This window comes from Macrotis lagotis, chromosome 7 (assembly GCF_037893015.1).
Source record: "Macrotis lagotis isolate mMagLag1 chromosome 7, bilby.v1.9.chrom.fasta, whole genome shotgun sequence".
NCBI lineage: Eukaryota > Metazoa > Chordata > Mammalia > Peramelemorphia > Peramelidae > Macrotis > Macrotis lagotis.
Genome location: NC_133664.1, coordinates 188,032,810 through 188,059,828, shown reverse-complemented (window position 1 = coordinate 188,059,828; position 27,019 = coordinate 188,032,810). Strand labels below are relative to the sequence as shown.

The 27,019-nt window shown below is 33.7% G+C and overlaps 1 protein-coding gene and 1 pseudogene across 19 annotated transcripts in view; both read right to left on the bottom strand.

Moving 5' to 3' along the window:
* SOX5 (SRY-box transcription factor 5) overlaps positions 1-27,019 on the bottom strand; it is a 1,270,393-nt gene that overhangs the window by 122,763 nt on the left and 1,120,611 nt on the right. For all 19 annotated transcript variants that reach the window (XM_074194255.1, XM_074194256.1, XM_074194251.1 and 16 more), the window contains one exon: positions 4,165-4,250. In XM_074194255.1, the coding sequence (XP_074050356.1) occupies positions 4,165-4,250 (86 nt within the window). The remainder of the gene's footprint in view (positions 1-4,164; positions 4,251-27,019) is intronic.
* On the bottom strand, positions 11,640-11,756 carry LOC141494644 (U6 spliceosomal RNA; annotated as a pseudogene).

Genomic DNA, 27,019 nt, shown 5'->3' with positions numbered 1-27,019 from the left:
GTGGCACAGTGGATAAACCACCGGCCCTGGAGTCAGGAGTACCTGGGTTCAAATCCAGTCTCAGACACTTAATAATTACCTAGCTGTGTGGCCTTGGGCAAGCCACTTAACCCCATTTGCCTTACAGAAAAATCTAAAACAAAAAAAGTAACTGAAAAAACAGTTGGGAGATGGGGAAGTCAGTCATGTTAGGGGTTGTTAGAAACCTAGAGAAGCATGATGACTCTTATCAAAATGTGTCCTCACAACTGGCAAGGAAGGCCATGAGCATGACTTCTGGTCCCCAAGAACACAAACCATCCCAGTTTTACTCTGAACTGGTGACACTGATCTAGGACAAATGACTTCTGACCTCCTTGCTTAGATCCACAAGTAGAAAGCACAAAACTGGTAAAGGTTAGGACACACCACTTCCAAATGCTGAGAACCACAATGTCATCAGGCTTACTTCAACTGTATAAGGAATAATACCCAGATCAAAAATAAACCACCCCCCTACTTATGCCTCAAACTAGATAAGCTTCTTGGTACCTTCTGTCAAGGCAACCAGGCATATCTAACAGCTGAGGGCCATTTTGATACCTAAAAAGTTGTCATTTAACTTTCAAAAGACCTGCCTTCATCAGAGAGCCTAATTTTTTATTTTGCCTGGATACATTTTCTCCTCTGTCTCTGGAGTTCTCCAACCACAGCACCCAACCCTCCCCAACCAGGTACACTCCCTCCTTTCCCCTTCAGGCCTCTACAACCTTGTTATATTGAATTTCAAGCTGTTGAGGAACAAACCCCAAAACTGTCTGTCCTTCATTTTTATCCTTTTCAGTACTTGCATACACATACACACACACACACACACACACAGGCATTTAAGATCTAGTTCAAGTTTTTATGAGACAGTCCAGCATAAAATGTAGCACAAATAGAAATATTTAATACAATATAAGAAATATGAACTAAATATATATATATATGTCTGGAAAGTTAATCATTTTATTTTTATTTAGCAAGTTTGGATATAGAGATAGAATTTATAGGATATGAAAATTAAAATATATCAGAAAATTATTTTAAAACTGAACTAAACTAAGACTTGAAAAGAAAGATGTGACTTAGTCAAGACACAGGTAGCAAATGGCCAAGTTGCCCCTTGAACTGAGGATCAATGAAGCTTCAAAACTATGGAACTCTTTTCACTATAACATGCATTTTAGCAATCACTTCCCCATACTTGCCCACTAAGCTTGCAGTGCTATTAATGGGGGGAAAAAAGGTTTTACTTGAATGCAAATGGGAGAAAATTCTAAAAGAAGCATATTCCTTTGAACCAACCACCTCAGAACAGCAGAGCCTTAAAAAAAAATTAAATTATTTTTTTAGTTTATTGTGTTGAATGCTCCTTATTTCTCACATGATGGTCTGATGGAATCTTTAAAAAAATATGCTTTTCCATGAATACCTGCTAGATACATATAATATATATATATACATATACATATATACATATACACAGAGAAAGAGTATATATCAGAGGAAATTTTGCTATTAGAGTAACAAGAACAATAAAATATTTCTATATTGCTTTAATATATGCAAATCTTTTACAACTTAAATGTTATGGAGTTTCTGAGTTAAATACTACCATTTTAGTATGAATCACAAATATTTCCTGAAAGTGTATAACATGTCCTATTATTATCACTGTTACATTTGTTAATAAATATTACATTATTTCCAAACTGTATCAATTCTCAAATGTTAGCGGTTTCAGAGTTAATAGTCTGTTATATCTGTTTATATATGAATGGTTTTGTTCCATTTTCATCCCTCACTATAATATATTTGAATCACTGAAAAGTCTTAAATCAATTTTATATTCTTTCCTCTGTATTATCTTGGAAATTAGCTATTTTTTCTTATTTTGTCTTCAATTAACAGTAAGTGATTAAACATCTATTTTTTTAAGGAAGTGAACTATTCTCTAGATGTTACATTCTGTCATCTCAGTTGCTCAATGAGAGCACCTAATTGGGAATATGTCATTTGCTCCCAAGAGTGATTGGTCTAAATATTAATGGGGTTCAGGTGTGGAGCCCATATTGCTATTTTACATTTCTTCTCTCTTTTCTGATTAGAGCCAGTGATGCCTCATTTCTCTCCCAACCAGCTCCCTTCTTATACAGACCACCGGGGAGCAGATGAGAACAGAGTTCTAATTAGGGTAGGGCTCTGCTATAAAGGTGCTGAAATACATAAGAGAGGAAGATTCCTCTAGAAAGAAAAGAGTAATGTTGTGGCTTGAGGTCTTTTATAAAAACCCCCACACTCAAGTCAAAATGATGTGATGTTCCTAAAGTACCGATCTGACCAGATCATCTCACTCCCCTCATTCAATAAACTCCAGCAGCTCCCTATAACTTCCAGAATCAAACATAAAATACTCTGACATGCCAAGACTTTCATAATCAAACTCCCTCCTCCCTTTCCAGTCTCCTTACCCCTTAGTTCTTCCTCCTCCCCTATTCTCTGCAATCCAGTGAAATTAGACTCTGCTTTTCTTCAAACCCCATCTTCTGAAACCAGGTATTTTCATTGGCAGTCCTCTTCTAAAAAAGTTCAGTATCTGACTCAGTATTTTTCTTTCTCCAAACCCTGTAAATATTGTGGCCCCCAAGTTCCTCAGCCTCTGCATTCCCTATGAGATCTTTCTAAAGGCAACTAGGACCTATATACATTCATCCATCACACATATGCACATCATTAACTGAATTAGCCACAGGTGCCAGAATTCTTAGTTATTATTCTGGCTGAGATAAGTTCTGAAAGCAGTGGGCTCACCAACTGTAGAGGAAAAGAGGTAGTCAGCTAGAGGGAAAACTGATTGCTCATCCAGACCTGGACAATTCATTCCATTCCAAATTAAGTTTATAAATTGACTTTTAGTAGCTATTGCCTCAGAACTTGGGACAGGTCTCTCAGTATTTGGGATGAATTGTATAAGACTAAATGCTAAGCATTGGACTAAAGAGATGGGGATGGAGGTGGATGGAAGGCTATAAGTCTACTTATGATCCCTTAAACAGTAGGGCTTGATGTGGTACCAAACCAAACAGAATTTTCCCTAATCCACTGAAATGAAATAGAAGCCCCAGTAACACTCAGGATATCTTTTTGCTTTTGACTCGTTTTTGTGGTTTACACACCCATTCTCTGTGATCATACCATCAAATCTGGATTGCTCAATCAGTATTTATCCCCCTAACATCCATTCCCTTAATCTCAATTTGGTATCAAGAAATTGAAATATAATCAATTTCAGATTAGAAGGAAGTTTCAGTTAAAAGAAGTAATGCTCCAAAATCCCCAAGGAGTCCCATTGGAGAGCCCAAATTTTTTTCTCCTTTCACCTCAATTATCTCACATGGACTTTGTAAAGGTGGAAAGAATAGAGCTAACTAGGGTTTAAATAACATTGTTCTTAAAAAGTCCTCTCTGCTACCTATGCAGAGATACCCAATTCGCTATTGAGGTAATTCTTCAAATTTGTCAGCTGTCAATTGAGGATAAACAGATTTACTCAGAGGCCTGGCATATGACATGGATTTTCTAAATAGATAAAATGACAGCATCATCTTAGCCCAAACTACTCTAGACAAGAAAGAAAGCCTTTTGAGAATTTGACCCTATGTTAATGTGAAGCTCTGTCCTAGGAGGAATGGTCAGGACACAGATAAACGTTATTACACTTTCTGTTTTCTACCATAGAAATCTAATGATGGCTAAAATGATCCCATCAGTAAACCAAACTAGGAGCTCACAGACAAAAACAAACAACATTTGTACTTGAGGATTTTATATCCCACTGGATATAAATCTTGTATCAAAATAAATGAAATTAATAAATAAAGCAGAATTACTGATCATCAGGTTAAAAATAATATCAAATCATCTAAAAATAGCAGTACAACTTTGAGTAGATAGTAATAGGGTTAAACAAATAAAATGAGATATCTTTAAACTTCTGCTGACGACTGATATAGGTAAAAAAAATTTAAGGACCAAACAAAGTCACTTGCCTATTTTTTTTCTATAATGTGATAATAGACAAGAAAGCTGTTTTCCATGTTTACTTAACCTTTGCCTCTTCCGCATTGTTTCCAGACTTACCTGCAGTTGGAGTGGGCCTAAGCCTGGGGTTGCCCCGGCAGCAGCTGCCATGGTAGTTGGGATCAGCTGAACAGGGTAAGGGTCACCTAAGTAAGAGAATAATAGAGGCGTCAGCACCTTTTATCTACTCTCCACCTGCAAATTAAACTCCTGCATTCACTCTTTCCAAAAGCCTTCTTTTGTGTGCCTTGCCGAGGCCTAATGAAAAGCTCTATTGTGCAGCCTTTTACTAACACTCTTTTCACAATTCTGGCTGAGAGAGGAATGTGAATAAAAGGCACAAGCAATTAAGGCGGAAACCTCATCCTTTTTTCATGATGTATTTAGGGAAATGGGGTGGGGGTGCACATTGATCAGAGGTCTGCACTTTAAAAAATACACACACATACACACAACCCTTACAACCTTGATAAAATCACAGCAGCTGAACAGCAGATTTACAGAATTATCCAGAATATGAACTTAACTAAACTGACTTTAATAAACAAACTAAATTCCACCAAGATTCACACTGCATTTTAACCAAAAAAAAGAAAAAAGCTTTTCTCTTGAATGCTGTATATATTTCTCCTGCATCAAACATCCACTTCTCCAGAGTCTCTCTCAAAGAGAGCTTTTTTTGATAGTTATTAAAACAATGTTACAAATAATGCAACTGACTTCATTCATATTTCAGAAAAGTGTAATTCTGTAACTCTGTCAAAGGAAACAAGAAACAGGTGTTGATTACTTTAAAAATAATTTTTATGGGAAACTGTATAAAAATTTGATACAAATTGTGAATGCTAAGTTAAAATTCACAAAACACAATTGAAGATCCTCAGTCCTCTAGTCAGTATAGCAAAGTTTTCTTTTCAATGTGACTTCACAGACCAAATGTAGGAGGCCAAGTTAAATTGAGTGAGCTATGGAATTAATCATTCAAAAAAAAAATAACACAGGAGCAAATAATAATAGTGGAAAGACAACATTAACTTTTTTTCAGATGTGATTGGATAAATTTACATATGTGTTAAAAGGAAAATTCTACCTTCTGGTCTTCACATTAATTAAAGAAGTAAAACTCAAGAAAACAAAGGTAAAAAGTAGTTTTTTAACACACTCAAACAGTCAGCCTGGTGAACCTACCCAATTAGAGAGAATTATTTTTTTAAAGACTGGAGTAAGTATCTTCCACATAAAGGCAAAGGTATTTTGATAGGATCATATAATCTTTAGGAGGTAGGATTAGTGCTGCCTCAACTCCTCCCTAAGTATTTTGATAGACCACTTTTCAAATATGGAAATAGGGGTTAGCAGTTGAGGAGATGGGATTAACTTTGAGGAAAGATACAGAGCACTTTCCTACTCCTTGTGAGCAGATTGCCTCAAGGTCAAAAAACATGGCAGCTACTTCAGGAAAGAAATACTATTTTCTTTAGCAGTTCTAAGGCAGAAAGCATACATATTTAATTTAAATAAACTTAAAATGAGGGCCTTGACTAGAAAACTTCTAAGATTTGTTCATGATTTAGATCTAGGCTACTATAAACCTAATCTTGAATTCATTAATCTAACTGCATGGAATTAGGAAATAGGAAAAAAAATTTTTTTTCATTTCAACATTAAATCAAGAAAATAAATAGCTGGACTAAATTTTATCTAGCCTTTTCAAGTGCATGTATAGAAATTCATTTAGTCCTTATATAAATCTCAAAACTGTTCAAAGCTATTGTCATGGAAATTCTCGGAAAATATAAACATGTATTTTGAAAAATGCTATAGTTAAAAATAAATCAACCTGCATACACAGGTAATCTATTTGTACAGTCAAACAATTCTAATCTCCCACTCTAGAAATTTTGTAGTTACTTTTTCTTACCTTCTGTCACTTTTATTGAATGTCTTTGTGGGTTTTTTGGAGGCAATTGGGGTTAAGTGACTTGTCCAGAGTCACACAACTATTAAGTATCTAAGGCTGGATTTGAATGCCCATCCTCCTAACCAGAGTCCTTTATTGAATGTCACTTAGTATTATTGTTTCTTATTTCTAAAATAACCCCAAGATTTACCCTTTCTTTTCTATTCCCACAGCAAATGGCTTAGTGGAGAACTGTATCACATACCTAAAATAACTGCAATAGTTTCAAATGGCCTCCAGGTACCTTTTTCCTTTTAATTCATTCTGCCATTCACCTCTACTTCCTTAAGGCCTATCTCCTTAGTTTCTTATATAAATCATATTCATTCTCAGTCTTTGTTTCTCTCTATGAAGTATCCATTCTTTAAGGCCCAGATCAATCTTACTTTCTCCAAGAAGCATACTCTGATTATTTTAGGTCTCTGACTTTCTTTGGTTGTAGCACAGTGGAGTCAGAAAGTCTTATCTTAGAGAATTCAAATCTGGCCTTAGATACCTACTAATTGCATATCCCTGGGCAAATCACTTAGCCCTATTTGTCTATTTCTCATCTGTAAAATGATCTGGAGGAGGAAGTAGCAAACCACTCCAGTATCTTTGCCCAAAACAACCCAAATAGGCTCATGAAGAGTTGGACATGACTGAAATGACCAAACAACAAATCACTCTCCTGTTTTCAGTTTCCTCTTTTGTAAAATGGGGATGAGAATAGCTGTAGAACCAACTCAAAGAATTATTGTGAAAATTTAGTGAGGTAATGAAATTAATACTTAATATAATACTTAAAAATTTCAGTGGAGCTATAATTGTTATGATGTGGCACGCCTGATATATAGATCATAATTTGTAATGGTTTTTTGTTTTTTTGTTCATGTTCTTCCATAAATCCTCCATAGAAAATCTATTCAATATGCAGGATGTCTTCCTTTGCTTTTCATTTTCTAATCTTTCGTATCCATATATGCAATATGTATTTATATTTTATATATATATTTTAAAGAATATAACTTCTTTGGAGATTAACTATATTGCTTGTTTGTATTTGTGTCCTTTGTATTTATCATAGCACCTATTAATTCTTAATAGTATCTACCTATCTACATGTCTACATATCTATATAAATGTTTTTTTCCTTTACTATGGTTTCAGAGAAGATTTGCTTTGGAAATTCCTCTTTAAGACCTTGTTTAATAAAGGTTAAACAAGTGGAAAGTATGACTTTTTAAGTTCAACTATGTTTTAGGTTTCCTAAATTGACCTTCAACTAGTTAAATGTAATTTGTTTTTACTCTTGCCTAGGTCATAACCATCTGAATAGTTTTCCTTAAGCTCTTCCAAAATAAATTTGTCTTTTATTTCAAAGTCAAACATAGGAAATTCTAACTCAAAAAAAAAAAGAATGTTTAGATATGAACAGAAATGCATAAAACAAATTAAGAAATATATAACATAAACTACTGTGTTACCCTTGAATATTCTAAAACAAACAAAATATAAAGCATATAGATGCTTTCCTGTAATGATAAACAACAAATATATAGATGCATTTATGTTCAGTTGTTTTTCAATCCTGTCAAGTCTTCATTACCACATTTGAAGTTTTCTTGGCAAAAGTACTAGAATTGTTAACCTTTTTCTTTTTTGAAATGATTTTACATATGAGGAAACTGAGACAAACAAGGTTAAGTGACTTGCTCAATGACCCCTCAGATTCACCTGCCTAATGATTCATTTCTATCTTGGATTACATGATTATATATGGTGTAATTTCCCTTTATTTTTACTAGCCACACCTCACTTGAACTCCCTAAGCAGTATCTAATTCAATGCAATAAGAATTCATTAAACATTTTCTACATATATATAAGATCAATTCTAGACTCTGGGGATAGAAGAAAAACATATGACTAAACAAATTATTTGAGGAAGAAAACACTAATTTCTAGAGTTAGTAAAAAAAAGATTCCCATGGGAGCTTATACCTGAATGGAGCTTTAATGGAAGGTAAAGGTTTTAAGCCTTACAGATCAGGGAATGCATTATAGGTATGTGGTTCTACCTACGAAAAGGCAGGATGTGGAATGTCAAGATTGAGTTATATCAAGTGGACTAGTTTGACTTAAATGTAAAAAGTGTGAAGTGTTCTAAGACAATAAATTTAAATGTCATAAGGTTGAATTGGCCTATTGGGGCCATCCCATGGAGCATGCCCAGAGATGGTATTTCTCCTTCTGTCTCATTATGGTCTCTAGATCTTATTTCTGAACATGACTAAGTTTTGCACTTTAAAGATCTCCTAAGTAAAGGAGGAGAATGGGCACCATGTGGTAATGAATATATAAAAGCTAAAGCATATATCCTACCTGGCCAAGGTTGAGCTTGAGTTTGGGTTGCTTCTATTGTGTGTAATTTTTTTTCTTTTATGATGCTGGATAAATAAACACCTGTCTTGAGATGGATGTATCCAAGCTTGGAAAAAACCTTTGAGTGTGAGTGGTGTAAAGGTTATATTGAACTGGGACTAAATGACATCAGAGAAAGAGTTCTTGGCAACTATTTGTTTTTAAGAGAGGAAAGTTAGTGATAAAAAGCTGCTAATTTTACCAGCAGATATATACCTGGAGTTGATTGGAAAGAACAGAGATGATATGAAATATAAAATTAGCTCTCTATAAACTTCTTTGAATTTTGATTAGGATTACATATTAGCTCTGCAGCAGGTAGTAACAGTAATTATAATTTAAGTAACTGAATCTTGTTTAAGGTGTTGCATTAATACATACTGATTCTTTTTATGTTTAGCATTTTTATTGTGAGAACAAATTACCTGTCTCATACCTGACTCTTGTTCAACCTAAATAACTTTTTTTACCCTCTACTTCAGGAAATATCTAGAAGTGAGTCATAAACTAAGTTCTAGGTCAAATTGCTCCTAGAACTTTGGGGTCAGGGTTTAACAAGACAGAATATGAGAATAAAAGACCCTTTTCCTTACTAATTAGAGACCAGGATTCCTAGTGTAGCAAAGGAAAATGTTCTAAAATAAAATTTTTTCTTTTTTTTCTGAGCAGGCCTTACATTAATAGTGACCACCATCACCCCTTCCCCATCTCACTTTTCAAAGTTATCTCACAGAAACCACTTGAGACCCACCTATACCCATCTATTCCCATCCCATTGTTATCTAGAACATATCCCTTTGTTGAACCTATAATTGGAAAGCCATCTTACCCTAGGGGGTAATTGGTGCTCCCAACCTGTATATTGTAATATTCAGATAAAGATACTTGAAGTTGATGCCCCAAATAATATCCTAACAAAAAAGAGGTTCTGAGATGTAAACCTACTAGGTAAAAAGTGATTACCTCATTCTCTTCCCCAAAACAAAACAAAATACCTGTGCTTTTTTTTAAGGGTTTTTTTTTTGCAAGGCAAATTGGGTTAAGTGGCTTGCCCAAGGCCACACAGCTAGGTAATTAAGTGTCTGAGACCAGATTTGAACCCAGGTACTCCTGACTCCAAGGTGGGTGCTTTATCCACTATGACACCTAGCTGCCCTAATACCTGTATTTTATAAAAGGTCTGACATTACTTCTTAGTTTTAGAAGATTTCCTTAAGATATCTAGCCCTTATTACTGCTTAATTTCTTCTGTTAAGCCACTTTTAAGCCATGGTAATATGTAATAAACTTTCCTATCCCTATGCCTCCAAGTCCATAAAGAGTCTATGTGTGAAATTCACTCCTGATTTCCAAAGGATCCTTCATTCTTTCTCTCCGTCATCACTAGGAGAATTGATTTCAAAATACACACTTGAGTATAGAATGAGAAAAATCCTAGCTCCTTTGGATTCCTCATGTTTAAATGTAAGCACCTAATCTGACTTTTTAGAGGTTAATTCCAATAAACCATGAGTTTTTTTAGGTCATTTATGAGCCCCACACAGGTAGAGCACTCATCTGCCTGTTTTTAAAACTTTCTTTTTGAACTGAGTTCAGGACTGCATTTGGATTGCCCTATGTACTGGCAGAGACTGGGAAAATGTAAGTGCTTACTGGTACAGGAACCCAGAGGAAACATTTTCCTTACTTTTAATGGCATTTAATGGCATTTTCCCCTTTTTTCACTATTTGCTTGGGTTAGGGAAGGCCTTTTTAAAGTAGTAAGAAGGCAGGAATCCATGATAATCTTTATAAAATATTCTTTAATTAATTTACATAACCCAGACTTTTAAGGAATAATTGTCATCTTCAGGCTTACTAGTTGTGTTAGACTAGGGCTCTCCCTAAATAGATGTCAGTGTTTGAGAAGCAACTTGCATGAATTATTCCAGAATCCTTAGTGAGTAAAACACTGGGGAAGGCACAATGCCAATTTAGTGGTCCTGAAGATAAGAATAAATAAAGAAATTACATAAATTACTCAGTGAGTAATATAAATAATTATTCAAGAATTGTTAAAATGATGATTTAAAAAGTTTCAAGGTAGTTTTAGATAAATTCCTCGATAACACACCTATAGTAAGAGAAAACTGGATTATATTAAAAAGACTATCCCTCAATTGTTGATATTTAGAAAAAGAATATTGGCTGAATAGGCAATAGGTCAGATTTATTTGGAAAATCTGATTTTCCAAGTAGAAGAAAGTCATCAAGCTTTGATTCAAGGTTGGTCAGGGATTTCAGAAGTTCATCAAAGAGTCCTAAGCATCTAGAACTGATGGTTTTTCTCATTTAGGCTCCTTGCCATGCCAAAGAAATTTCCAGAGCCTAAGCTGGTAAGCATTTACCAATTTATTATACAAATTATTTTGTAGATATAAATATTTGTCTAAAGAATAAATTACTGAATGTCAATTTGTCTTTCTATTTTTTTTCCTGGTATCCTATTCTCCACCTTTTTCTTTTCCTTAGAACTAATGAACCGGGCACCTAGGTGGAGAAGTAGATAGAGCACTGGCCCTGGAGTCAGGAGTATCTGAGTTCAACTCTGATCTCAGACACCTGTGTGGCTTTGGACAAGCCACTTAACCCCATTGCCTTGCCAAAAAAAAAAAAGAACTAATGAACCAAATTTTCCTTAGAACTAATGATTTGACCTCTTTAGTTCAAAAATAATTCTTTGAAAAACTGGACTCTAGCAAACTATGTACTCACCTCTGAATCTAAGTCAAACTTTCACTTTTAAAAAACTCATAACTCATTTGACAAACTTTTCTTTTTCTTTAGGGGATAGGAGAACCTGTCAAAGTCATTAGTTATAAAATACATATGCTCCCACAGAAGCCCGAAAATAAGATTTCATCCTCTTCTCTCTTATTTACAAAGAAGCTATATAGTATATGTGGTCTTGACAATACATTTCCTACTTTTGCCAGTTTGATAAAAGCATACCATGTAAATGGTTTTTAGCCTGTGATTTAGTGATTGTTTAAAACCTATCAGTGACATGTATTAGCTGACACAGTAAAATAAAAAATTAGCATGTAGCCTCCTTAAATCCCTTTGCACAAGAAAGATTATAATAGAGCCCATATGATATTTCCATTGAACAATGAAACATATGACAATAACTAAAAGAGGAATATATTCTCTACACGAATTTGCATGTCATCCTCACGCAGGGGCCCTGCTAATCTTCTCTGTATCATTCCAATTTTAGTATATGTGTGTTGCCAAAGCGAGGAAAAGACTATATTCTCAAATATGCCTAAGGAAGTTTGTAGTATTTAGGTCCTAAAGATTAATTTTATTGTAGTGAATGAGAGCTACTTAACTGAAAGTTTCCTTTTTTATTAAATGAGGAAACACCAATTCAGGAAAATGCAGAAGAGTAAATCCAGAATATTTTCACTTTATTTAACTTGACTCATCTACGTTTATTTAAGTCAATTTTCAAAGAAAATTAAATATTGAAATCAATAGCTTTGTAGAGCTATTTTAAAATTTAATCATTAGCAATTAGTGAATTACTAGATAAATAATTGATATTTTTAAATCAAATATTTGAATATATGTTTTCTAGTTTTACACAGCTGGGAAATAGTGAATAAAAATGTTTCCTAAAATCCTATTATTTATTACAATAAGAATAACAAAGAAGAATGGTGAATAAGTATCAAAAATCCAGATAATTTTTAACCTGGAAATTCTAATAAAAAGAAAAAAGAAAATTTGTGTCTAATGAAGCAAATGTGTCCAACAGAATGCCACTATTTCACCCATAAATAATTACTTTTTTCTCTTGTCGAGGAAAGCCCATTCTGGTGTGGCAGAGTGATAATGATCTTTGATCAGATATGGAAATCAAATTAACTAATTGGCTGGTCAGAAATCCTACTGTGGATTTTGGATCTGATCCAGTGATTTTGTCATTTTGTATTTAGCTAGTTACTTTATTTATGATTGTCAATGTAGTCAACATAGCTAAACTAGTTATAAATGTAACAAAATTTGTAGCTCTTTAAAAATATTTATTCATGCTGTATAACTTGTTTTTATCTTCTTCACTCCACTGGTAGAAGAACATTCATCAAAGATCAGCACCTGCTGAAACCAATGGTCTTTTTTGGTCCTCATCCTTGTCTTTGTCTCATTAAGCTCTGGTGACCATCCACTTCTATCTTGGTTTCCATGACAGAGAATGTTAATGATTCTCCTACCAATATAACAATTCTATCTGCTTTACTGCCCACAATCTTTTTAATCTCTTAAAAAAAAATCAATGTTTGCCCAAGTTTTCTCCTCCTCTTAATCTTCTTTAATTCCTTTCTCTACTTTAGTGATCACAACTAGCAATAAAGCATATGTCTGCAAATTGCTTTCAAATCTAAATCTATACTCCCAACTTTCTCAGCATTCCATTTCTTCTTTAAAAGATATATCTAGGGGCCTAGGTGACACAGTGGATAAAGCACCAGCCCTGGAGTCAGGAGTACCTGGGTTCAAATCCGGTCTCAGACATTTATAATCACCTAGCTGTGTGGCCTTGGGCAAGCCACTTAACCCCAATTTGCCTTGCAAAAACCTAATACATACATACATACATACATATATATATATATATATATATATATATATATATAATATCAAGCTTTGTACCCTTATCATTCACCATAGTTCATTGGACATAAGAGATAAATGATAGTCCCATAGAGTGACATATCATAATCAAAAGGAGGAACAAGTTTACAAGAAATTATGTTCTATATGGAACAATTTTATTTTGAGATCAGAATGGAATATCTGGTTGGAGAAGTTGTGTAGGTACCAGAGGTTATGGATATGGGATCTCAGAACAACAATTAGGACAAGAAATACCCATTTAGGAGGAATCTGTAGATGGGTAATCATTAATATCTTAAGAGGGAATGAGGGCAGAACAAATCTATCTGCCTCAGTTTCTTCATTTATAAAATTGGGATAATAATGACACTACCCTCACAAGTTTTGGTATGAGGATAATATGAGATATTTATAAAATACTTTGCAAACTATAAGGCACTAGAGACATACTACCTATTATTACTTTTTGGACTTCTCTCAGCATCTGTTCCAGCACAGCAGTTATTTTATATTTAATAGTCCCTACTCTAAAGCTTCTATGTGTTTTCTATCCTAAAGGACATTCACCGGTAACTCTCTAATTATTTGTTTACCTTACATTGGTAAAAAATAATTTAGTACAAGTCATTCTCCAATTGATAAGTGATCAAAGGATATGAATAGGCAGTTTTCAGATGAAGAAATTAGTTATCTATGCCCCAAATCATTATTGATTAGAGAAATGCAAGTTAAAACATCTCATACCTATTAGATTGACTAAAATGACAAAAAAAGGAAAAGAATCAATATTGGAAAGAATATGGGAAAACTGGAACATTAAAGCACTGTTGGTGGAGTTGTGAATTGATCTATTTGTGAGAGAAATTTGGAACTATGCCCAAAAAGGCAATAAAACTGTACATACTCTTTGATCCAACAATATCACTAGTAGGTTTATATCCCAAAGAGATCATAAAAAAGGTACAAAAATATTTACAGCAATTCTTTTTTTATAGTGGCAAAGAATTGGAAACTGAGGGGTAGCCCCTCAATTGGGGAAATGACTGAATAAGCTATGGTACATGAAAGAATGTTGATTTGAAAGAAGAACATATCAATTTCAACATCTAATTTTAATATGTCATAAAAATATGTAGTTTAATTTCCATCTTCAGTGTATATATCAGTATGCTTAATAAGTTATGATATATGAATGTTATGAAATAGTATTATTCTATAGGAAATCATGAGATGGAGGAAGAAAAATAAAAGAAACCATAAGCCACCTGACTTCAGAAAAGACTGAAAAGGTTTTCATGAACTGATGCTGAGTGAAGTGAGCAGAACCAGGAGAATATCATACATACTAATAGAAACAATGAGACGATAAGTTATGATGGATAAAACTCCTCTCAGTAGTTCAGTGACCAAGGACAATCCTAAGAAATCTATTATGGAAAATGACAACCACGTCCAGAAAAAACAAAAACAAACAAACAAAAACTATGGAGTCTGATATAGAGCAAAGCATACTATGATCACTTTTTAAAATTTCTTTTATGTTTTTCTTTTTTCTCATAGTTGTTCTAATTTATCTTTCATAACACGACAAAAGTAGAAACATGTTAAACATGTTTCTGTTCCCAGGGGAAGGGAAAGGAAAGGGAGGGCAGTAGAAAAGTGTGGGACACAAAAGCGTGAAAAAGGATGAAGGTTGAAAACTACCTTTGGATGAAATTGGGGAAAAATAAAGTTATATTTATATGTTTCACATGTATTATGGTAAATTGCCTAGTAGATTTTTCACTCTGTAGTTATTTTAAAAGAAATTTCTGTCTCATTTTCCTTATTAGAACTATGTAAAAGAAATAAAATTAATTTTTAAAATTCTGTTACCAAAACAATTGATAATTTCAATTAAAAAAGGTTTTTGCACATTTTGGGGGGGCTTTCTAAGTATTTTTCATGTAATTTGAAAACACTCTTTCCCTTTTCTTACTCCTATAACTATCTTAATATTGTCAATTAGTAGTTAGAAAATGAAGCAATCATCTTTTACCTCTGTTTTACTGGAGTTGCTCCAGTGTTTTTGACCTCTTTATACTTTCAAAAATTATTTGAAACACCAAAAGTTTTTGTTTAAGTGAAATATGTGTGAGTATAGACAAATGTATACATTAGAAACTAAAACTGATAAATTTAAAATAATTATTAATTAATTTTAAATAGCAATAAGCCCACTATATAAATAAATATAAAAACATTTCAATGAAAAATGACATTTTTCCCATTGTAAAAATGTGTGTGTGGTATTGGTTTTGCAAAACTTTTTAATGTCTGGCTTTATAGAAAACAACTGAATACTCATATCTGTTTCTGCATTCATTCTATTGCAATATATATATTTATTGGTTGAAATATGTGAAGAATATCCACTACAAACACATATATAGGTAGAAAAGGGAGTATTTTAATAGGCCAATGATGTCTTAGTTTTATTCTGAAAAGAGTTTAACTTTGCATACCCCACCCCCATAGGAGTCTTGGAGACCCCCCAAGGATCTGTGGACCACATTTCAAGAGTCATTGTTTAAACAATATTATAGAATTTTTCTGAATACTGTCACCTTTTTATGGTAATTTTGATTTATTTTCTACTCTGCTTCATTCTAACACTTTTTATTCTCATCTAGAGATAAAAGTATTTTTAACCATAGACTGTTATTATGCATTGAAAAACTGTTACTTTTCTAGTATTAACATCTATGAAATGGCATTTGTATTTCTAGATCACACCTTAAAATATGGCAGGTTCCTGATCAGGGATGGAGTGCATTAACAAATTCTAGTAAAAATTTTACAAAAGATTAAGGTTAAAAATGTAGAGAAGAGAGAAATTTGATTTATATATGTTAAATATGAGAGAGAGAGAGAGAGAGAGAGAGAGTAAGAGAGAGAGTGAGAGAGAGAGAGAGAGAGAGAGAGAGAGAATGTAATACAGAATGGAAATTGCTCTTTTTCTCAGAAGAAACCAGAGTTCACAGGAGTAAAAAAAGAAACATCAAAGGAAGCAGTCAAGGACATGGGTTTGATTCAGTTCTGAAGAGCGATTTCAATTATCTAGACATTTGCTGGACCTCTCTGTCAAAAACTAACCAGCTGACAATATCTTGACTTGGCTTTAATGATAATTTCAGAGGCATCTAGGTTGTGCAGTGGTTAGAATGCTGGTTCTGGAGTCATGAAGACCTGATTTCAAATCTGTACTGAGACAATTGAGCAAGTCACTTAATCCAGTTTGCTTCAGTTTCCTCATCTGTAAAATGAGCTGGAGAAGGACATGTCAAAACATTCCATTAATCTTACCAAGAAAACCCCAAATGGGGTCAAAAAGAGACAGGATTGAAACATCTAAATTACAGTGATAATTTCATCCTTTCAAAAGTGATAGAATTAGCCAGATGGAATTCTCTTCTGGATATGATTCTTGTTAATAGAGAGGAACTGTTTTCTAGATTGGAGGTGATAAGAACCTTAAGGGGAAGTGACCATTCTCTTCTAGAGTTTATGATAGAGGAAAAAAATCCTGAGTATAAATTGAAATTGAAAATTAAATCTTGAAATAGAACAATTCCAATGAAATAGAAAAATGAGAGTTGCTGAAAGAGGCCATGGTGGAAATAAAGAGAACTCACCAACTTGAGTTTTTTAAAAAATGCAAATACAAAAGACAGAAGCTAAGGAATATAAGAATACACTATATATATATATATGTGTGTGTGTGTGTGTGTGTGTGTGTGTGTGTATATATATATATATATGTGTACATATATATATATATATATATAAAGAATACCAAAGAATGTGATTTTATAAGAAAAATATCAAAAGAATAAAAGCTCAGAATCAGCTGAGGTTGATTAGGAAAATTAGAATAAGATTTTTTTTTTTTGTAAGGCAATGGGGTTAAGTGGCTTGCCCAAGGCCACACAGTTAGGTAATTATTAAGTGTCTGAGGCCAGATTTGAACTCAGGTACTCCTGACTCCAGGGCCAGTGCTCTATCCACTGAGCCACCTAACTGCCCCTGTTCTTTAATATTTAGTAAGGAAAAGAGGGGTATCAATAGAAGAGAGAAACCTGTTGCTCAGAATGGACTGCATAGTGATAATTGACAACAAAGAGAAGGTAAAGATATTCAATTCTTTTCTGTTTTTTTAAGGAGAATAATTTTGAACTGGAAAGAACAGAATAAAAATATGTAATAGGAAGTTAATACTAAGCTCTGTAAGAAGACAGTAAGAGTATACTCTCACTGTCCTTGATGAATTCAATCATCTGCCCCAGATGAACAACATCAGGTACTGCAGGACCTGGCAGATTTGATTTCTGAACTACTGACAGGGTTCGGTGAAAGATTGTAGAGAAGAGGAAAGAGACCTTAAAAACTGATTCCAATGCCTGAAGCTATGCCAACATTGCTTTAGGCTAAAAAGTATTTATAAAAATAGAATTGTAATAGAAACTGTAATTTTCTAGAGGGGAGTCACAGAATCATAAAATTTCAGACTTTAATGGGATCACAGTGCCCAATGAGTTGAATCTATATCTGAAAAAGAATCCTTGTTATAACACAGCGAACAAGCAGTCATTCAGCCCTTACTTGAAGAACTCCTACTTTCAGTGACAGCAAATTGCAGTTTTGGATTGATTTATTTATATGGGATGTTTTATATATCTATCATCATATCTGCTCTATTTCAGCAGCAAAATTCAAGTCCCCCCCCCCATCTGTAGCACCACCCAACCCCTTAGCAGTTTTTCCCCCCCATGGAAACAGTGAGCTTAGTATTAGCCCTATGCTTTTCTTACTTGCAAGTGAATTGGATTTAAGTGAGGGATGGTTGAGTAAAGTCATCAACCTGACTTTCTCCTTTTGAGTTATCTGATATGGATCAGGGTGACTGGAGATTACCCTGGATACAATGGGAAATCTTGGCCTTTTTAAACTAGGGTCTTTAAAAGTTCTCAGATTGATTTAGTCAACATCCATGATTAAATCTAGGTAAGAAGGAAATGAAGCAGAGAATGGCATCTTTAACCTATTCAGAAAAAAAAATGAATCTGGAAGAAGACTTCTGCCCAAAACAGAAACAATTGCTATTTACATTCACTTTTAGCCAGTCAGGACAGAAACAATTAAAAATATGATTAATGAACATCTATAAAAGGAAATGGTAATCATAAAGAAATAGCATTGATTTTTGAAGAATAGGTCATGTCAAACTACACTTAATTCCTTTGTGTTAGTGTTTTTAAACTAATACATCAGAAAAAACTTGTAAATATAGTTTACCTGTATTTCAAGAGAGCATTCAATAAAGTATTTGCATATTACTCTTCTGGAAAAGATACAGAGATCTAAGTAAGAGTAAGACAATACTATAGTTAGGGTACTTCAGAACTGGATAAATGAATTCGACCTAAGATAAGTGGTTATTTAGTGATTTTCATGTCAACCAGGAAAGATCTCTCTAGTGAAAAGCACTAGAATTCTGTGCTTTGCATTGTACATTGAACATATTCATCAGATAAAGGCATACCTAGAATCCTCATCAAATATGTAGATAGACAAATCTAGGAGAGAGAGCTAAGTAGTATCTAGAATTGAAAAAAAAATCTTTACAAGTAAGAAAATTGGACTTAATATCATAGTGTTGCCACTGATTTGTCTCTTGGGTTCGATTTTTTTTTTCAGGTTTTTACAAGGCAAACAGAGTTGAGTGGCTTGCCCAAAGCCACACAGCTAGGTAATTATTAAGTGTTTAAGACCAGATTTGAACCCAGGTACTCCTGACTCCAGGGCTGGTGCTTTATCCACTACACCACCTAGCCAGCACATCGGGTTTGGTTCTTAAAGGAAGTTACAGCATATTAAGAAAGTAATAGAAAAGTTAAAAAGAGTTTAAAGAGAAGACCATGTGGGTTGCTGATTGAATTGGCCAGACCACCTGACCAGGAAGGGTTCAGCAGTAGACTGGAATGTAAAAGAGAACAAGCACCTCCCTTGGATCTCCTTAAATTCTCTCCCAGAGTCCAAGGGAGGGGGTGGTGACCTGGGAGTGACCCAACTCTCTCATTGGAGACTTTGCCTCTTTGGGGAGGGGTCTCTTTTGGGTGGTCTTCCAGGACCTGACTGCCCCCACCAAAAAAACAAAACAAAACCATGAAATCCAAATCAGGTTGAAGGTCAGGCCCTCAGGTGTGTAAGGACAAGGAAGATTCCCTTTACAGTACAAACAAAAGATTTACAAAGTTTGTCTACAACTGATCTCACTCCCATGCCCAGGTTTCTCTACATCAATAGGATAAAATTTAGGAATAACATCTAGATCTTTGATTTTATTGGCAGAAAGAACTCCTTTTTGACAATGTAGGTCAGCAACTTATCTGCAATTTATAATCTTAGAAAGTTGTGCTGGAAAATTTTATGCACCTAATTCTCTATTCTTTTGATAGAAATAATACCAGCTGGATAGTGTGCTCTTTGCTTCAGACACCTGTCCTGCTCCAGTTCCCCTCCATTACTCAGTTCTCAAGATGAACTCTATTGCAGCACATAGTATTGCCATATTTCTGTCCTGAAGTTTATCTTTTTGGATTTCTATCAGAATAGTGGTGGTAGAGTTTCATAGAGGTGAATTCTCTTGAAAGTTCATGGGTTATTTCTGGAGAGCAATTTGGAATTATGCCAAAAGGGCAATAAAAATGTGCATACACTTTGATCCAGCAATACCACTACTAGCTCTATACCCTGATGAGATCATGATAAAGGGTAAAAAACATCACTTGTACAAAAATATTCGTAGCATTTCTGTTTGTGATGGCAAAGAATTGAGTGAATGTCCATCAACTGGGGAATGGCTGAACAAATTGTAGTATATGTTTGTTATAGAACACTATTGTTCTATTAGAAACCAGGAGAGATGGGAATTTAGAGAAGCCTGGAAGGATTTGCATGAACTGATGCTGAACTAGAAGAGCAGAACCAGAAGAACATTGTACAACATAACAGCAACATGGGAGTAATGATCAATCTCAATGGACTTGCTCATTCCATTATGCAACAATCAGACAATTTTGGGGGTATCTGCGATGAAGAATACCATCTTTTTCCAGAGAAAGAACTGTAGAGTTTGAACAAAGATAAAAGACTATTACCTTTAATTAAAAAAAAACTGTTATCTTATTAAGTAATTTTGCTTTTGTTTTTTTCCCTAAGGATATGATTTCTTTCTCAACATATTCAACTTAGATCAATGTATAGCATGAAAACAATATAAAGACTGACAGACTGCCTTCTGTGGAGGATGGGGGGAGGGAAGTAGTATGGGGGGAAAAATTGTAAAATTCAAAAATAAATAAACAAATTATATTAAAAAAAAAAAGAAAGTTCATGGGTTAAAGTTCAGCCTTGCTTCTGAAATGCTGTGAGTGGTGAAAGACAGGGTGCTAAGTAAATATATTATTAAGGTAAAGAATTTCCCTTCTCTTTTGTTAGATGTAGTATAAAAGTAGTCAACCCTTACTGAAGATTTTCAGAAGATAATGGGTAAAACCTTATGAGGATGAGAAAGTATAAATGGATTACAATCTGCATGAAATACTCATGTTAATAAGATCTTAGGACCACTGAACTATAAAACCACATGTACTTGGGCAGGCACTACAAACAGAAATTAAATTGGGCTCACACTAATTTTCAAGAAGTTGGACTGGAATTATAATAGAAAAATGCTCAGTGCTTTCAATATTTCAAGATGTATATATATATGGATGTATGTAAATAAATATTTTAAAAGACATATATTCTCTCTCTCCATATATATATGGAGAGAGAGAGAGTCCATTTTGGGAATACTATTGTATATATATATATATATATATATATATATATTATAAATATATATATATGTTCTATATGGCTATACAAAGGAAGTGCATATTGATGGCAAAGTATTAAGATCAGTGAATCAGAGATAGCAAAGAAAGAGACATAAATGAACAGAAAAATAGCTGAATAGGTGAGAATACAGGATAATAGATATACTGAGACAGTTCGTCACTGTCCATACTACATTCCATTTCTGGCTTCTGCCTCTTTCCAGATTTTACCACCATGTCCCCTTGGAAATACCTTCTCCCCCTCCCTTTCCCTCTTTCAGAATGTAAGCTCCTTGAGAATAAGCAGTGAATTTGATAGAGAGATTGTGATCTTCAATAAAAGAGGGTTCCATACATCGATAGAGTCATGGATACATCTAAGCATCTATTTATGTAATTTAAATGTACACTTTTTTCCCAATAAGAATTGCTGTGATCTAAAAATATTTCCAATCACAATTTCTGAGTATCTGAACACATTTCATTAGCTTACATGTGCTTAGGACTTTAAGATATACTAAGTACTTTCCTCACAGCAATTCTATAAAGGTAGTGATCATTTTTCACCTGAATAGATTGGAGCACAAAGAGGTTACTTGATTTTCCATGATTATGCAGTCGGTTAGTGATAGAGTTTATATTTGCAATCAGATCTTCAGACTTCAAATCCATTGCTTTTTCCAATATATGGCGAAATTTTCTCTCATATAGGCTGTTTCTATATTAAGCCTATCTGATTATACAACTGAGATTGAACTGAGCAGTCAAGAAACTACCATCAGGCTGACTGATTTGTTTTATTTTATTCAATTTTCTGAATTGATTAAATTAATAGTTGTCTGTATATGACAATAGATAAAAATCCGAGTTTGATGGTAAATTAATTCTCATTTTCTCTCATTTTATATTTAAAATCTCAACTTCCATATCTGTTACCAGATTATTCCATCCATTGTTGTGCTTATTCTGACTCAAATCAGCTCAGAATAGCTAGCTGACTATTAAATTTTTAGTGTGAAAATTTATACCTCAGAAGTTGGCAAACAAGTCAGGGCTTGATTTATTGTTTTGTCAATTGTCTAGTCCTAAGAAAAAGTGATCAAGAGAATTTAATAATGAGTTTTTAACTTAAAAGTGTTTTATATGTACATTCTTCCTTCCCACCATCAGAGAGCTGGTTAGTAAATGTTTACCAGCACACTTCCAATTTCGACCTTATTATCTAGTTAGTCTCAAAATATTTTTAGATTAAAAGTACTATGTGATTTTATTCTGGGATATATGAATGCAATATGAAACTAAAACAAAGTCTTGGGAATAAAATAGTAATGTTATCATGTCAATTAAATGCAAATTGTTTGTTTTGCATGTATTAGAGGGTTTTAATAGTATTGAATGGTTTTCATTCTAGTATGGTTTGTGGTTATAATTACGTTTGCTTTCATCATCCACAGTTGATGAGCCATCAACCTTGGAGGAGAAGAATGACCTTGCTTATGAATGATATGAAAATTTGAGATGAAATGGAGGCGGAGATTATGAAATAATGAGCATTGATGTAGAACCTGATCCTTACCCTAAAGCAATAATATTGTGATAATGACGGTATGGCCTTATAGGACAGCCCAGAATTCTGAGCCAAAACAGGAATGTATGCAACAAATACTAGGCCCCAGTAGCAGGTAACATGAGAGCAGTCAACTTCTGACTCAGATTGTGGTGTTTACTTTAGAGTAAGAGAAAGGGTGATAGCATAAGAGGTCACTTAAGTGGCACAATGAATAGAGGACTGGGCTTGGAATTAGGAAGACTTATTTCCATGTGTTCAGTCTCAGACACTATGTGACCTTAGGCAAGTCACTTAACTCTATTTGCCTCAGTTCCTCATCTATAAAGTGAGCTAGAGAAAGAAATAGCAAGGCAAAAAACCAAGAAAATCTCAAAATGGGGTCATAGACAGTCAGGCATAACTGAAATGACTTAATACCAAAAAGAAAGATCCTAGGTCATATATTCCCCAATAACTGAACACTAATGTTTTGATAGGTATGACCATGAATGGAAAAATCTTGAGGAATAGCCTGCTACATATCTATGGAAAGTACTGGGGAAAAGCATGAATCTAAGTACCTAAAACATATCTTTTAAGATTCTTAGGGTGCCTTACTTGTTACCCAAAAGGGGTATCATTGATGGATTTAGAAGGAATATAGACAGGAAGTTATGTGGTAATTATTTGAATATATTTTATTTTTAATTGCTTTTTCTCCCATGTTTATGAATAAATAAATGGATACAGAACAGTTATGCCAGACTTGTGTGATTTAATTACTTTAAAACAAAACAAGGAACAGAAGAGAGAGTGATGAGGTCAATGAACTTCAGTGCATTACCTTGTTAATAAAGTCAATAAACTTCATTGAAGTTCCTTACCCTCTGGCAAGAACTAGGCAAATTGCCGATCTAACCTGAAAGCATTAAGTCTTTGATCTAAGGTATCTACTTCCAACCCCTAGTCTACTATATAGATACTGTTTGAGGACATTAAGTTGACCTCTCAGGATCTGCAGAACCCCTCTATGTAACCTGCAGTCTGCTTTACACATTCCTTAATCCCTCCTTAGAACAACCCTAACTTATCCCTTATCCCTTTCTCAGCATGTATCCTATATAACCCTAGCTTTATTGGCTTCTGACTCCTGCTGTTATCAGTCCCATTGCAATGTCTTTTGCAACTGTCCTTAATTTTTCTCTTAGCTTTTCTACTTTCGTAGAGAAATCTAACAATTCCCTCTGAAACATAGCCCATGTTACTGCTCAATTTCCTTGTTACTTTAATATCCACAGTAATGAATAAATAAATTGCTGTATTCTTCTAGGTCTAGTGGATCTTTTAGGTGAATTCTTTCATATTTGCTTGCCTGAAACCTTAGTCAGACATATTTTCTGATAACAAGAGGAATTGTTGATTTGCTTTTTATTTCCTGATGCATGTTTGGTGACTTTGGAGTCTAGTTCTTGAATCAATGCATGTAGCATTCTTATAATAGGTAGAAGAGTACTATCACCTACAAAAAAAGGTGGCTTTCAGGTAAAGAGGTAATTAGTTGATAGAGCTTGACATTACTAGGGGTAAGCATGTCCTTGATAATACTTGGGTGTTATTATTATAAAGAAGCAGACAAGAAATTATACTACACCACTAAGTAAGGGAGAAAGAAAAGTTTTATTTTCGTTCATTTTCTGTTCTAGACCATTTTTCATTTCTAAATTACTTAAAAGGATTAGTTTAATGTGATATAAAATAAAGCGGTATCTTATTCTGAGTTCAAAATATAATTGTATTGGAATAATTTTATAGTATTTATTGACCTTTCATTAGTATCTGATACTATAGACAGAAACTTTGGATCAAACCATTAATCTCAGCAAAACAACTCAAATTAAATCAATAAACATTCATTAGATATTTAGTATGTATTGGACAGAGTGATAAGTACTATGCAAAACCAATCAAAACACAAACTGTTTGAGAAAACTGCAAGCATATGTAAGTTATAAAAATGATGAGGTTCCATCATCTCACTTCCCTTAAATTTCTTTCAGCTATAAAGTTCCTATCACCACTGCAGACCACAATTTTTCCATAGTCTACATCAAAATTGAAATAGCAATAGAAAATAGAAAGGCTAGCATTCTCCTTATTGCTGAGGGGCAGCAATAAATAGGAACAGCCTTAAGAATTCTGAATATGATGAAGCACATCTATTGACTTGTTATTAAAAAAATTAGCTTCAAGTAATCATATTAAGTATGAAAATTCATTTGATAGATTATAAAAATATTTAAATGGACAATGTTAAATAACTCCATATAAAGATGAATTTATTCAACCCCTTGGAAGTATAATTTACAACCAATTTTATTGAGTTCATCAGGATTCAGTCTTACTCAGAATCATGCAAAGAGTTCAAAGGGACCATAATTAGATTGCTTAATTGTTGAAGAAAGCTATTGGTAACATCTGCCCAATTTTTTTTCAATGTAAAAATCATCTCTTCCATTCTCTATGATAAAGAATTCTAGGGCGGCTAGGTGGCATAGTGGATAAAGCACTGGCCTTGGAGTCAGGAGTAACTGGGTTCAAATCTGGTCTCAGATACTTAATAATTACCTAGCTGTGTGGCCTTGGGCAAGCCACTTAACCCATTTGCCTTGCAAAAACCTAAAAAAAAAAAGGAATTCTAAAGCTGTGACTGAAAATTTATTAAATATTTGTATGTACTGATAAAAATGCATTAAAATATCTTTTTCTAGGGTAAAAAATGTGTCCCATATTCTTGTGACCCACAACTGTGCAAAAATAGGATGATCTTCCATTTGAGCAATAAATGGGTGTCAAAATCCAAGTTTTTTCTTTCTTTTATTCTTTCTTTATTATTTTCTTTTCCTTGATATTTTGTCTCCCCATTTTTGACCAGGCTGGAAGTAGGATGGTCTCTTACAGACCCCAATCTTACTTCTGATTGACACAGAAGCTTTGTTTTGTGTATGCCAATATCACTTCACATGGAGGCGCCCACATGGGAAATGCAAAGAATCTACTTCTGTTTTCCCCTATGGGTAGAAGCAGGCTTTTCTATTGACAGCATAGCTAAAATAAAGCTATCCCTTTAAAACTATGAGGTTGTGATACTCTTTCCAGCTGCTCCTAAAGGGATTGGACTGTATGGTGAACTGAAATAGATGAGGGGAAAGACAACAACTTTCTAATCTTTACTCTTAGGCCCCATGGTCCCAAGAAATGGGATTTGGGTTGCTCTGGATTGTTAGTTTTTCTTTTTTGTCCATTTTGTTTCTAGGTGGTGGAAACAAATCAAAGGAGAATGCCAGAAAGATTAAATACCCCAAATTCCTTTAAGGTAATTGTATCAAATTAAAATAGAAACAGTGAGACTTTATAATTCATAAGGATCCTTGAAGACCATATATTGACAAATGAACATCATCTATGTTCTATTTTATTTTTTATTTATTTTATTAAATTGTTCCTGATTAGATTTTAATTTGACTTGGTCTGCATTTGGGATTATTATAAAGTGGGGCAAATATTAAATACTTCTGCCTTATGGGAATTGCTGAATCTGGTAGGGATGATAAAATGTACCATGATTGGTCTTCAAGCAGAGGGGTCTAGGATATTGGATAGTCATTGTTATATAACACATATTAAAAACTTACTTAAGATTACAGATATTTAAGAGAGATAGTCTAGTAACCACTAGGCCTAATTATTTATCCAGATTCTCTAAAATTTTATGCGCTGTTATATTCTCAGAAAGCTGTACAGTTTGCCTAGGTGATCCTATCTTAATTTCCTATAGAAATATCTTCAGTGACTTTTATGGGGGTTAGTATACCATCAGAATATATTTCTATACTTTAAAAAAAATTATAGTTGAAGACATTGTCTATTTTGTTATCCTGTGTCCTTTATGTAAGAAATTATGTAATTTTTTTCCTCTAGAATTCATTCTCAGGAAAATATTTTTATCCCCTATTCATATTCTTCTTATCAAATAAAATACAGCAACATTTCCCTAGGTGTTTATGAACTTAATTCATTTCTTAGATAGAGAAATGTATATATCCTAATTACCTAATATATCCATTTTCCTGCTTCTTTTAACTTCTTTTTTATCCTTTTATTATGTTAATTTCCAGGTTGTGTATATATCTTAATTTCAGAGGTCATTTCAAATCTTTTTTGGAAGCAGGTGGGGTACACATCATAAATACAAATATTTATACATTTGAAATACTAAAATTATTTTAGTTTGTTTTTCTTCTTAACCTACTTCTCCCCTTATGGTAATTACGATATTCCTTTATAGTTCAAAAAAGGCCATATCATATTATAAAATAATATGGAAGAAATAAAAGAAATATAAAAGTTGATCATTATAATA